This window comes from Chaetomium tenue (genome assembly GCF_020726465.1).
Source record: "Chaetomium tenue strain MPI-SDFR-AT-0079 chromosome Unknown F5144scaffold_3, whole genome shotgun sequence".
Taxonomy (NCBI): domain Eukaryota; kingdom Fungi; phylum Ascomycota; class Sordariomycetes; order Sordariales; family Chaetomiaceae; genus Chaetomium; species Chaetomium tenue.
Genome location: NW_027117331.1, coordinates 4,167,278 through 4,178,746, shown reverse-complemented (window position 1 = coordinate 4,178,746; position 11,469 = coordinate 4,167,278). Strand labels below are relative to the sequence as shown.

Genomic DNA, 11,469 nt, shown 5'->3' with positions numbered 1-11,469 from the left:
CAATTGGCCAGAGCTCATCGGGCCCCTGCAGCAGTTGGGGCAGCAGTTGGGTGCTAGGCAGCTTTGGGGTCGTCTGAGCTCTGACGTAGCGCTTAGCCTCACGCCCAACCCTGGAATGAGGTGGAAGCTCCCGAGGTCGCAACAACACAACGGTCAACTCACTCTTCGACCCCTGCATTCACACACCGTCTTCGCTCGACCGCGACGCTAAAACGCCATGAAGATACTTCCATTGCCCGAATCAACATGACCGAAAGCTCGCCACAGCCCGGCGACAATGATACACACGATAAGACGATAGAACCAAAGTCGAGTCACGAATCCGTACCCGATCATGGCACCGGCGCCGTAGGAGTAGAGGGTTCCGCCCGTGTCCGAGCTTCATCTGGCGCCAGCACAGGGACCGAAGATGGCACCGGGGCGTCTGGAGCACAGTCGAGTGGGGATGAAGATGAAAGCGACGAGGAGGAGGGCGACAACGATGGCGACGACAATGACGAGGACGACGAGGACGAGGAAGACGATGATGAGCCGAAGCTCAAGTATGCGCGCCTCACGCAACACCTCGGACCGGTTTATCGGAACGGCGATGCTACAAGCGCATTTCTTGTGGCCGGAGACAAGATGGTTTGGATTCCCCAGCCCCCGATTAGTGCCGACCGTTGTAGCCGTTGACTCTGTGCATAGATCGTCGGGACTCACAACGGAAACATCGTCAGTCTTGCGAGCCCATTCTTGTGTCGCATGTCTTGCTGACTTCTCTCCCTGTCGCAGCACGTAGTTCAATTGCCGGCGTTCCAGTCTTTGCGCGTCTACCACGCCCACTCCGCCTCGGTTACCGCCGTTTCGATTTCCCCATTCCCTCCTCCGCTCCCGAGTATCAAGATAGACAGCGTTCTTAGGTCTGTCCCAAACAGTCCTCTACGACCAGCGACCGCAACGAACGAGAGCCATGCCTCCCCAGCCGCCGCCGCTCGGAGGATGAAGGAGTCTCCAACGGTGCTAAATACTCCATCCAACAACATTTACATTGCAACATCCTCTCTGGATGGCAACATTTGCGTGCAGTCCTTGGTGGATCCCAAGGATGTGCAGCTGCGGAACTTTGCCCGCCCTGTGCAGGCAGTCGCGCTTTCGCCCGAGTACAAGAGCGATAGGACGTACTTGTCTGGTGGGCTTTCCGGTCAGCTCATTCTGACTGTCGGCGCGCCGACGGGAAGATCAACGGCTATGACAGCGGGCGCGACCGCGCAGGCCGCTGGTTGGCTCGGCGGCATGGTCGGGGCCGGCAGCGGCAAGGACACAGTGCTACATTCGGGTGAAGGCACCATCAACATAATCAAATGGTCTTTGTCTGGGCGATACGTGGTTTGGTTGAATGAGCATGGTATCAAGATTATGCGCACGAAGCTCCACCTGGACCATGCCGACGCCGAGGATGCCTGGAAACGTATCGGACACATTGATAGGCCCCAGACGGAAGAGTGGGAGACGATGGCCAGCGTGTGGAAGGGCAGGGTTGAGTGGGTTGACGAGCAGGCGGTTGAGCCTGACGAGATTAGTTCGGACCACAACGAGGTTGCCTTGTCACCCGCAGCCGAGAGCCTAAAGCAACAGCAACTCAAGAACACCAAGAAGATTGAGCGGTTGCTTGTGGGGTGGGGTGGCACCATTTGGATCATTCATGTCCATCCTGGCGCCATCGGTACAGGGAAGAATGCCGGAGAGAGGTCCGCTGGGCGGGCGGAGATTGTAAAGATGTAAGTTCGTCCCGGTACCTCGGCATCCGGGTGTCTGCTGACTTTCTAGACTTCGCATGGATTGCATTATTTCTGGAATTTCGTTATATACCCAGAACCTGTTGTTAGTTCTTGCTTACTGTTTACCAGACCAAGAGGAGGAAGAGGAAGGCGGCCAGCACTCACAGGGCCATGGTCGCTCGCTATCGGAAACTTCTACCGAAAGTAGGCCTTCGGGCGGCATCCCGCGGAGGCAAAACAACCAACCCCCAGAGTTACGCCTCATCGATCTCTCGTCCCAGGCGGAAGTGGACAAGGATGGGCTCACCATCAGCCGTTTTGAGAGGCTATCATCCAACGACTACCACCTCGGCATCCTTCCCGCGCAAAATGCGGCGGCGGCCGTGTCGTCCCGGGGTGCTTTGGAGACGCTCGCAGGACTTGGGACGGACGTGCTGAACGCTGCGCTGAACCCCATGGCGCTCTTTAGCTCCGCGGCCAGTGTCATGAGCAAGAATAGCGACGGAGCCTCCGGAGCCAATGTGCCTGCCTCGGGGACCCGGGCCGGCCGCACCTCTGTGCACCCACATCTCATCAAGCCAGGCGTCAAGATCTTCATCCACAGTCCGTATGACTGCATTCTTGCGACGCGGCGAGATTTGAGCGATCACCTGGCGTGGCTTTTGGACCACAACCAGTACCAACAGGCATGGGAGCTGGTGGACCGGCATCCTGAGGTCATGTCCGGGGTTTCCGAGCTTAGCCCAACCACCCCCCAGAACACGCAAAGCACAGATGACTTTTATGACGACACGGCATCGGTTGCTGAAGGCATGCGGTCCTTCTACTCGTCGGCCGAAAAGGAGAAGCGGCGGATCGGGGAGCTATGGATACAAGACGTCATTGAGACTGGGGACTGGTCAAGGGCAGGGCAAATATGTGGCAAGGTCCTCGGCACGCCTGATCGATGGGAGAAGTGGGTGTGGACGTTTGCTGGCGCGAACAAGTTTGATGATATTGTGAACTACATACCCCCGGAGCGGACGCGACCGCCCATGCCGGGAACCTTGTACGAGGTCATGCTAGGGCACTACCTCCAAGCAAACAAACCCAAGTTCCGCGGGTTGTTGGATCGATGGGCTCCAGACTTGTACGATGTGGGTACCATCACGACCGCGCTGGAGGATCAGCTCAAGTACCGGGATGTGCGGGAGGACAGCGTTGAAGATGGTGAAGTTGGCCGTGACTGGCGAATCGTCATGGAGAGTCTTGCCAAGCTGCACGAGGCAAACGGCAGAAACCGGGAGGCTCTCAGGTGCCACATCAAACTCCAAGACGCAGACTCAGCCATGCGGTTGATCAAGGAGGGCCACCTTGCTGACGCGGTGGCTGATGACATACCGAGCTTCATTGGCTTGCGTGTGCCCCAAGGTCAAGCTGGCAAAATGAGCCAGGCTGAGCTTGAGGATGCCACAGCTGAGGCGGTCACTTTACTGGTCGACGAGGCACAACACGGATTAGTGAAGCCCGAGGTCGTCATCAACCAACTGCTGGCGAAGAAGTTGGACCTGTACACCTTCTTCTACCTCCGCGGTTTGTGGCGGGGAGAGGGCATCCACGAGCACTCGGACGAGTCCCGCGCGCGTCTCGTAACCGACAGCAAGTCTCTAGTTGACCAATTCGCCGACCTTGCCGTGCACCTTTTCGCCGCGCACGACCAATCCCTACTAATGGACTTTCTGAAGACCTCGACCGCATACGCATTTGAGAAGGTACATCCTCCCCCCTCCCCAATCTGTAACTTCCCCCTCTGACTTGTCCTCCCAGGCCGCCCAAGAATGTGAGACGCACAACTACATCCCCGAGCTGGTCTACCTGTACTCCAAAACCGGCGAGACCAAACGCGCGCTCTACCTCATCATCGACCGGCTCGCCGACGTCAGCCGGGCCATCGCCTTCGCCAAGGAGCAGGACGACCCGGACCTCTGGGAGGACCTCTTAACCTACAGCATGGACAAGCCGCGCTTCATCCGCGCCCTCCTGGAAGAGGTCGGCACCGCCATCAACCCCATCACGCTCGTGCGCCGCATCCCCGAGGGGCTCGAGATCGAGGGCCTCCGCGAGGGGCTCAAGCACATCATGAAGGAGCACGAGATCCAGTTCAGCATCTGCGAGGGCGTGGCCCGCGTGCTGCGGAGCGAGGTGGCCGCCGCGCAGGGACGCTTGCGCATGGGCCAGCGGAGAGGCGTGCGCTTCGAGATCACGCACTACCCGGCGTCGAAGGAGAAAGACGCGCCACAACAACCCCCACCACCACCAGCACATACCGCCGAGGCACCCGCCGACGCCCAAAACGGCCACGTTCATCACCACCCCAACGACGGGACCCCCGCCCACGGCGCGCCGGACCACACAACAGCAAGAAAAGCTCGCAAATGCACGCCGGGCCACTGCGCCGGGTGCGGGAAGGCGTTTGGCGAGTGGGAGGTGGAGACGCTGGTGGGGTTTGCGTGTGGGCATGTCTTTCACCTGACGCATTTGCTTGAGGCGTTGGATCAGAAGGGGGGGGAGGGCAAGGGGAAGGGGAAGGGGGTGGATGGGGGGTTGGGTGGTGGTGGTGGCGGTGGCGCCGAGCAGAGGGCGTCGGCGGCGCATCTGATTGCGGCGAAGGTCACGCATGCGAGGTTGTTGAGGGATCGGGTTGCGGGCGGGTGTCCGGTTTGTGGGGATAGGGAGAGGGAGGAGGGGCGGTGGTAGTTTGGGGCCTTTGGGGGGTAATGGGGATGGGTAATTGGCATATTTGGGAGGGATGTGTAAATACGGTTCTGGTGGTGGGTGGACGTTGTTGTGTGTGTGTATATTGCTAACACTGGTGGTCTCCTGCCAGTTGGGACCCCCTTGCCGAGCACAGCGGCGGCGCGTCAAGACGCGTCCCCCCGGACCTCGAATCTCAACAACATCATCAAGGGCGTGTGGCTCAGTTGGTAGAGCGTTCGCTTAGCATGCTTCACTGTATGCGAAAGGTCCTGGGTTCGATTCCCAGCTCGTCCAATGCAAGATCAGGAACACCAGAATGTGTCCGGTTCTCCTTTTGCCTTTTTTGCCTTTTTTTTCGGGGCCACTTTTGGCGCGTTGTGCGGCTCTGCTTTTTCCCTCACCGCCATGGTCAAGGGGTGTGTGTTGCGGGTTCTTGATTTGTCAGGCGGCTCACTGTTTGTCCCGTCGTTACCAAGCATCGTGTCGCTCACGGTCCACACCGACGGCAATTTATTTCTCCCCACTGGAGCCGTGAGACCTTCCCGCCACTAGTGGAGAGCTAGTTGCGGAGCGGAGATATACCCGCACACAAAGTGTTTCGCGGTTAAGGGCAGCTTGGTGAAACATGGATTGGTCATGAATCACGGTGCACGGTACTGGCCGTGAGTGCCGAGCTACGCACGAGTGACGACTGTACCGTGGCACCGGGTGGAGTCTGGGTTCGATCAGATTTTACGTGGGTGGGATGGAGCTCGCTGATGAGAGGATGGTGAGGTTGCCAAGTGGTAGTAGCGTTGGGGGACAAGTTCCGAGGGGCAACCGTGACTTAAAAGGGGGGTTGCCACCCGGTTCTATGCCCTTCTACTTGGTGTATTCAAGTCGCCTCAATACATTCTGCTGTTGTCATTTCCTCTTAAGAGCACGCAATCCAGCCCGCAACTCTCTTCAAACCACTCAACCAACTAAATCCACATTTATCCGTCACCATGGCTCCCTTCGGCAGGTTCTACACTTACGCGGACAACTACCGTGTCCAGCGGGTAAGTTCCATCTCCACCCCTTCCTTCCACCCCTCCAACCAACTCGCCACTTGCTCACCCTCCTCCCCAGGCCCAAGCCATCGCCGCCATCAACGGCCTGACCGTCGAAATCGTCCCGGACTTCCAAATGGGCGTGACCAACCGCACCCCTGAATTCCTAACCAAGTTCCCGCTCGGCAAGGTGCCCGCCTTCGAGACGAGCGACGGCAGCCTCCACCTAACGGAGGGGCATGCCATCGCGCGGTTCGTGGCCGAGAGCGGGCCCAAGGCGGGCCAGCTGGTGGGCGAGGACGTCAAGACGCGCGCGCTGATCGAGCAGTGGTCGTGCTTCGCCGAGCAGGAGCTCGCCGCCAACGCCCTCCCGCCCGTGCTCATGCTTGTTGCCAAGCTCGAGCAGTACCCCTACGACGAGAAGCGCTGCAACCAGCACCTGGCTGCGCTGGAGCGTGCCCTGGGCCGGGTGGAGGCGGAGCTGAAGGATGGGAGGCAGTTTCTGGTGGGTGGCCAGCTGACGTTGGCGGATATCATGGTGGTGGGTGTGTTGCAGGTGGCGGGGAGGTTCTTCATTGATAAGGAGATGCGGAAGAACCTGCCGGGTGTGGAGGCGTATGTGAAGCGGGTGATGGAGGTGCCTGAGATGAAGGGGGCTTTTGGCGATCTGCAGCTGTGCGAGACGCGGGTCAAGGCGCAATAAGGGGCTGGGTACACTTTGCGTTATCATTATATCGGGAGTTGAAAAGCGAATGGTTGACCTGTTGGAAGTTGTATTCTGGGACTTCCTACGCTAGCATTGCCGCTTACCACGACGCTAGTTCACCACGTTCGTTTGCTTTTCCTTGACAGGCACCTAACCTTATGCAAAACCAAACACGCTGTGCCTACCTATATGCCGGTACGCCATGTTTCTCTATCGTGCAATGTCCGTGACCAAACCCGTGATGGCAATTAATACATATGTTAGTGGACCGCCAGGAAGATGTCCACTTGCAATTGCAGCAAACCCAAAGTTTGACCTTACTAAGGTCAGCATACCGAGGAAGAGAATAACCGACCTCGGGGGCCTCACCTCTGTTATCATCGAAAAGGGTCTAGCACCGAAGCTTGCCACCACGCCTGCCCCGTCCCTCAATCCGACCATAGGGAATAGAGAAGACGGGTGGTTTTGGCTGATTTCAAACTCAACTGGAATATTATTAGTAAGCCTACCTACTTGACTACCTTAGGTAGCCCAGATTCTCACGCGAAGCCATAAACTCACAAAATTGTTCGCCGTTCAAGTTAAAGTGCCTCGGAGAGTATACTCTGTTCTCTTCTGGCCAGGGCGTTGTCTTAACGAACGCAAGCGTGGTATGGTCGGCGGACGTTCGAGGACCGGGAAAGGTTACCCCTAATCCTGTTTTGCTGATGCGTAATTCCTGAGCACATGTTGAAGGGTCCCAGCGAACTCTACCATAATCTAGCAGTCTGACCCGTTTATACTCGGATATCGCCCCATCCAAGGGCTCTTCGTCTTCTGATGGAGAATCAGTGACATGGGACACTTGAGCCGGATCATGCCTGGTGTCTTCGGATCGCTCCGATATATTCGAACTGCCGTTGCGAGTCTGGTCATCGCGGTTTGATGGGCTATCGTTTTGGGGCTGGATAATCTCGATCCTCCGGAATATCATGGCGCAGTTTCCACTTTGCCAGTTCAGGGTCAACAATAGGAGTGCTTCCCGGACGACTGGATATCAGACTTACCACTCAATCTCCCTATCCTGATCCCCCGCGCATTCCGCGTGACAGCTCGGGCAAGTAGTCGTTTTGCCGAATATGCCCTCAAAGAACAAGCTCATGTTGACGCGCTGGCCCGGTCGGAAGCACAGTTTCCACTCACGCCTGAGGTCTATGTCGCGAGACGTTTTCGCGTCTGTGATGGCAAATTTGCCCTGGTCAACCTTCCGGGCGCCGTCCTCGCTATACCGTTCTTTCAGCGCGTGAATCAGAATCTAGGCTTTATTAGCGATGTCCTCACTCGAGAACGCAATGGTAGAGCTGACCTGGGCACTGGTGACAAATTCGAGGTGAAAGGGAGCCAAAACGCCACGGGCGTCTTCCAGGTAGACGGGTTGTTGCCGAAGCACCTGCCCTGGGATCTCGGTCTGCGCTTGGGACATCATCTGGTGGATCTCCATCGTCGCCTGGCTGTGAGTATGTTGTCAATGTCATAGAATAAACCTTTCCTTTTCTCCCGACGTCTTACAGCATTTGAACCATAAGCAACCGCAAGTCCGAGTTGCCTTGCGTTTGGTTTGTGGTTACCCTACAGTATGATTTGTCAGTAAATACATGGTTAGGGAGGAGAGGCGTGTTGAGATCCCTACTCCGACGTTGCTTTGGTGATCTCCTGTATCAAGTTGTTCTGGAGACTCAAGACAAGCTGCTTGAGAGACGACCGGGCTGATGATGCCTGGGATTGAACCTGACTTTCTATTTGCGTTATTGTGACTTCCCTGGATTCACTTTTCCCGTCTATTAGTAATGCCCCATATAAAGAATCCTAATCCCTTACGATCTTTGGGAGGAAAGACAACTTACATCTGCAGTAGTTGAAACATGAAGCCCATCGCTGTCGCGTGTCCACGAAGAGAGGCTCTCAGCTCATCCACGTCCTTTACTTTGTAGACAGCCCATTTGATCTTGTAATATGCATCTTTCCACCAGGCTTTCGAACCTCCTTCACGAAGGCACCGCATATAGCTGTCGTTTCTTCGAAGGAAATTGCTGATGATCGTTTGGCAGTGAGATGTCGCTTGCTGAATCATCCAGAGCCTCTGTTCCAACTCTTTTGGCACTTGGAGGTTTTTAATTTCGATCATGACTCGTTCGATGGAATAGAGCTCTTGGATCAAGCCCTGGAACTTGACACTTGATCCACGGCCATCGCTCAGAGCGACCGCAAGATCGTGGACAAGTTCAATCGCTGCTAGAAAATCCCCGACCGAAAAGCCAAAGGACATAATGATGTCCAGAGACGCCGCGCTCTTAGATGGAAGTTGATAGGAACTGGAGTCGATTGTTAGTTGTTAGGAAGAGTTCGTGTTATCTGGTGCCCAACTGTGTGGCGCCCAACGGAGGCTGGGGCACACACTAAACAGATGCTCTGAAACGATGAGCTGGGACTGGTTACATCGACGCCACCGCCCTGCAAGGCGAAGCGGGAGGCAGACTGCAGGCTTTTAGCTTCAGAGCCCGCATAAGGGCTCTTCATATGCCTTTTCTGTTGGCTTGGGGGCTTGACAAAGCAAAAAAGGATCGATGCGTCGTATAGGACACTTTCCGTCAATAGGTAGGTAGTTTTTGTTCTTATGCTTCTAATACTTGAAAGCCAACCCAATTTTCTACCCTGTTATAATTCCTCACCTTCAACATACCCCCTATTACCGGAGCCCCTGTACTTGTTCACCCCCTCTTTACCTCCTTCAACACCCTTGAGTTTTCGGAAGCCGTTCCCATTCACGCCCTGTGATTTCCTGCCCGTATATGGAGTTCTATGTTCATGTACAACTCAGTCTTGTCCAACGTGAGTAGTACCCAAGGAAACGATGTAGGATTACGCCTGTTTTCTCCCCGTTCGTGCTTAACATCTTAATATTTCAAGAACCAAGGTTTGTCTTGACTATACTGAGAGCTAATTCCACAAGGGATTGGAATAACGGAGGACTAACGACGTCATGAGCGTGACGAAGACAGTCTCCGTACACATCCGTTCCACTCCGCGCGAACATAAGGTGCTTTTCTAAAAATGGGTCGAATCCAGAACTTCCATTTGAGGAGTCCAAGGCCCGGGAAGCGACGGCGGACGGTGTATTTCGGAGAGAAAGTGATACAGCGTTAGGATCTTGAGCTCTCCCCCCGGTACCCCTTGCCACCGGAACTCGAAATCCCCAACAACAGTGACATCAATCCTCCTCCCCAGCCGGCGCATAGTCAAAACGACTAGGCCGTTCATCTTTTCGAGTTCGTTTAAGATCAAGGAAGGTTGAATTTCCAAAATGTTTGCTGCACAAAAGGTCAGCCCTGGGGCATCAGGTTTGGGTGGGAAGATGGGCATACGCTTGTCAACGGGGAAAATCTCTTTGGATCTCTCTCGTATCGCAACGCAAACATTCAAGCCGGGAATCGGATCTGTTTCATAGTAATTCCCCGGGTGCCGCAGCACAAACAAGATGGGGCCCGGAGCGGCACGGAATACCTCAGTTAAGACCGTGGGCTCGTACATGCCCACGCTGAACATGCGCATCACCCCAATGAGGATACGCTCATCGTCAGCGCGGGACGCGCTGGGCTGGCTTGAAAAGGCTTCATTTGCGTTAGGCCATTGCGATCTACGCGGGATGGCTGGGACAAGATGCGAGAGTTCACCCTCGGTGCTAAGAGGTTGTGATGTGAGATGTTCAAGCCTAGGCTGATAGAGTGCGGCGTAACGGCATGGTCGGCGGGAGGCGCTTGGAGAGGCTCTGATGGATCAAAAGCGGTGGTCAGCAAGAGGGGACATCTATTGTAGCACATTCCATCGATTTGGAAGGCGGAATCCGTGTTAGCAAAAGACATACTCATAGAACTCCATTCTCGTTGCCCGCCTTCTACAAGGTTCCGTCTTTTCCGCTGTGGTCCCCCGTGATTGCTTAACGACAAGTGGTATTCAGATTGGCCGGATGGAATGTCTATGAGCGGCCGGGTTGGCGGAAGGGACACGCCGGAAATTGTATCTTGAAGCGCCGAGGTATATGACCAAACTGCTGGGCTGTGGCCGAGGGTTGAGCCGCTTAACTCATGAAGCCGCGGGACGGTGGTGGTGGAACCCGATATCGATACCGGAAGGGAGGCATTGGAGGCTGCATCTAGAAGGAGATGTTCATGTCAGCTGGGGCATTCAGGGTACATCGCAATATGAAGCCTACCCTCGTTTACTCTAGGGCGCTTTTTTGACGCTGAGCGGTCCTGTCCGAGTAGCAGCCCCCCGTCCAAGTCTCCGCCGCAGGAAGGGCACGTTATGTGCTGGAGTCTCGCCACTTCACCCAAGAATCGCTGGACGGCGGGGATTAAACTGGAACCAGTGCTCGTACTGGACCGTTCTCCAACTGCTGGCGGTGGGGTGGGTGCGAATGGGCCCAACCTTAGCTGACCCTCCGCTTCTGCCGGCACCGACGGAGGGGGGTTTCGAGGGACAGTCGAAAGTTGCAAAGCATCAACGGCAACTGAGTCATCGTCAGTACGCGCGGCACAAGAAGACGAGGTTGTACCTTTGCGGAACCTCAAATACGCGTCGGTGCTGTTGGGAACCCCGAGAGAGGCTTTCCAGAGTTCTTTGTCTTCATACCAGCAAGTCGACTGGATGAAGCTCGGTATCCGGGCACAAAGTGCCTTGATAGTAGACACGGCGCAGCGTCTGATCTCCCGGAGCCGAAAGAGGACCCCGAGGGCAAGGAGAGCCGCCGAGTCTACCTTTCTGAAGAGAAGTCTCTTTTGGCTGTCGGTCTCGTCTTCGTCCTCGTTAAATACATATCCGAGAAATGTGCATGCCCTTGTGATGTCGCTTTGCTTTGCAGGATGGTCCGCTGGGTGACCTTCGAATCCTTTGTCGACAAGTTTCTGGGCCCTGTCGTCAGGGTGGTCATCATCCATGGGGGGAACTTGAGAATGCTATTTTGGGGGGGGAGAGGGGGAGAGCGGGGAGGATAGGAAGAAGGAAATCGTCAGAGGACTGTGGGCTCGAAAAGAGACTGTGGGCTTGAGAGAAGGCGGTTGAGTTGGAAGAGGATGGTTTGCCAGGGATTTGTTTGGTGGTTGGACACGATGAAGAATGGGCCTGTGGGTCTGAAATGGGAATTGAAATGCAAAGAAGGGGGGAGCAAGCTGCAATCCAAGCCAAGTCTGACTTGCCAATT

General features: G+C 55.7%; 6 protein-coding genes and 1 non-coding gene across 7 annotated transcripts; 3 read left to right on the top strand and 4 right to left on the bottom strand.

The window, feature by feature from the left end:
* Window positions 1–35: 35 nt before the first annotated feature.
* F5144DRAFT_620201 (uncharacterized protein) lies at window positions 36–4,272 on the top strand (the record flags this gene model as incomplete). Its single annotated transcript, XM_066792008.1, has 6 exons — window positions 36–627; window positions 688–714; window positions 775–1,760; window positions 1,810–3,511; window positions 3,567–4,100; window positions 4,168–4,272. The coding sequence occupies exons 1-6, from the start codon at window positions 247–249 to the stop codon at window positions 4,270–4,272; spliced, it is 3,735 nt and encodes a 1,244-aa protein (XP_066645408.1). The 5' UTR covers window positions 36–246.
* Window positions 4,273–4,705: 433 nt separating this feature from the next.
* On the top strand, window positions 4,706–4,790 carry F5144DRAFT_t77. The gene has a single exon. It is a non-coding gene; the product is annotated as a tRNA-Ala (tRNA).
* Window positions 4,791–5,265: 475 nt separating this feature from the next.
* On the top strand, window positions 5,266–6,623 carry F5144DRAFT_207156 (glutathione S-transferase). Its single transcript, XM_066782972.1, has 2 exons — window positions 5,266–5,536; window positions 5,607–6,623. Exons 1-2 carry the CDS (start codon window positions 5,483–5,485, stop codon window positions 6,228–6,230), a joined length of 678 nt encoding a protein of 225 aa, XP_066645407.1. The 5' UTR covers window positions 5,266–5,482; the 3' UTR covers window positions 6,231–6,623.
* On the bottom strand, window positions 6,323–7,805 carry F5144DRAFT_207203 (uncharacterized protein). The gene is made up of 5 exons (XM_066782974.1): window positions 7,579–7,805; window positions 7,280–7,527; window positions 6,795–7,219; window positions 6,603–6,718; window positions 6,323–6,549 (listed from the first exon to the last, which is right to left on the bottom strand). Exons 1-5 carry the CDS (start codon window positions 7,711–7,713, stop codon window positions 6,415–6,417), a joined length of 1,059 nt encoding a protein of 352 aa, XP_066645406.1. The 5' UTR covers window positions 7,714–7,805; the 3' UTR covers window positions 6,323–6,414.
* On the bottom strand, window positions 7,806–8,647 carry F5144DRAFT_207202 (uncharacterized protein). The gene is made up of 2 exons (XM_066782973.1): window positions 8,117–8,647; window positions 7,806–8,040 (listed from the first exon to the last, which is right to left on the bottom strand). The coding sequence occupies exons 1-2, from the start codon at window positions 8,536–8,538 to the stop codon at window positions 7,899–7,901; spliced, it is 564 nt and encodes a 187-aa protein (XP_066645405.1). The 5' UTR covers window positions 8,539–8,647; the 3' UTR covers window positions 7,806–7,898.
* Window positions 8,648–8,969: 322 nt separating this feature from the next.
* F5144DRAFT_569689 (uncharacterized protein) lies at window positions 8,970–10,505 on the bottom strand. The gene is made up of 3 exons (XM_066788716.1): window positions 10,135–10,505; window positions 9,635–10,038; window positions 8,970–9,580 (listed from the first exon to the last, which is right to left on the bottom strand). The coding sequence occupies exons 1-3, from the start codon at window positions 10,146–10,148 to the stop codon at window positions 9,318–9,320; spliced, it is 681 nt and encodes a 226-aa protein (XP_066645404.1). The 5' UTR covers window positions 10,149–10,505; the 3' UTR covers window positions 8,970–9,317.
* F5144DRAFT_207127 (uncharacterized protein) lies at window positions 10,175–11,305 on the bottom strand. Its single transcript, XM_066782971.1, has one exon. It carries the CDS (start codon window positions 11,204–11,206, stop codon window positions 10,442–10,444), a length of 765 nt encoding a protein of 254 aa, XP_066645403.1. The 5' UTR covers window positions 11,207–11,305; the 3' UTR covers window positions 10,175–10,441.
* Between the last annotated feature and the right edge of the window lie 164 nt (window positions 11,306–11,469).

Excerpts from the sequence above, each read along its gene's own strand:
- F5144DRAFT_207156 (XM_066782972.1), top strand. The coding sequence starts at position 5,483 with ATGGCTCCCTTCGGCAGGTTCTACACTTACGCGGACAACTACCGTGTC. Across the intron at positions 5,537-5,606 it reads ACAACTACCGTGTCCAGCGG|GCCCAAGCCATCGCCGCCAT; the intron begins GTAAGTTCCATC and ends CCTCCTCCCCAG.
- F5144DRAFT_207203 (XM_066782974.1), bottom strand. The coding sequence starts at position 7,713 with ATGGAGATCCACCAGATGATGTCCCAAGCGCAGACCGAGATCCCAGGG. Across the intron at positions 7,220-7,279 it reads CAGGATAGGGAGATTGAGTG|TGGAAACTGCGCCATGATAT; the intron begins GTAAGTCTGATA and ends GAACTGGCAAAG. Across the intron at positions 6,719-6,794 it reads CTTGAACGGCGAACAATTTT|TTGAGTTTGAAATCAGCCAA; the intron begins GTGAGTTTATGG and ends ATAATATTCCAG.
- F5144DRAFT_207202 (XM_066782973.1), bottom strand. The coding sequence starts at position 8,538 with ATGTCCTTTGGCTTTTCGGTCGGGGATTTTCTAGCAGCGATTGAACTT. Across the intron at positions 8,041-8,116 it reads ATGTTTCAACTACTGCAGAT|TGAATCCAGGGAAGTCACAA; the intron begins GTAAGTTGTCTT and ends AGACGGGAAAAG.
- F5144DRAFT_569689 (XM_066788716.1), bottom strand. Across the intron at positions 9,581-9,634 it reads GATTTTCCCCGTTGACAAGC|CAAACATTTTGGAAATTCAA; the intron begins GTATGCCCATCT and ends CCTTTTGTGCAG.
- F5144DRAFT_207127 (XM_066782971.1), bottom strand. The coding sequence starts at position 11,206 with ATGGATGATGACCACCCTGACGACAGGGCCCAGAAACTTGTCGACAAA.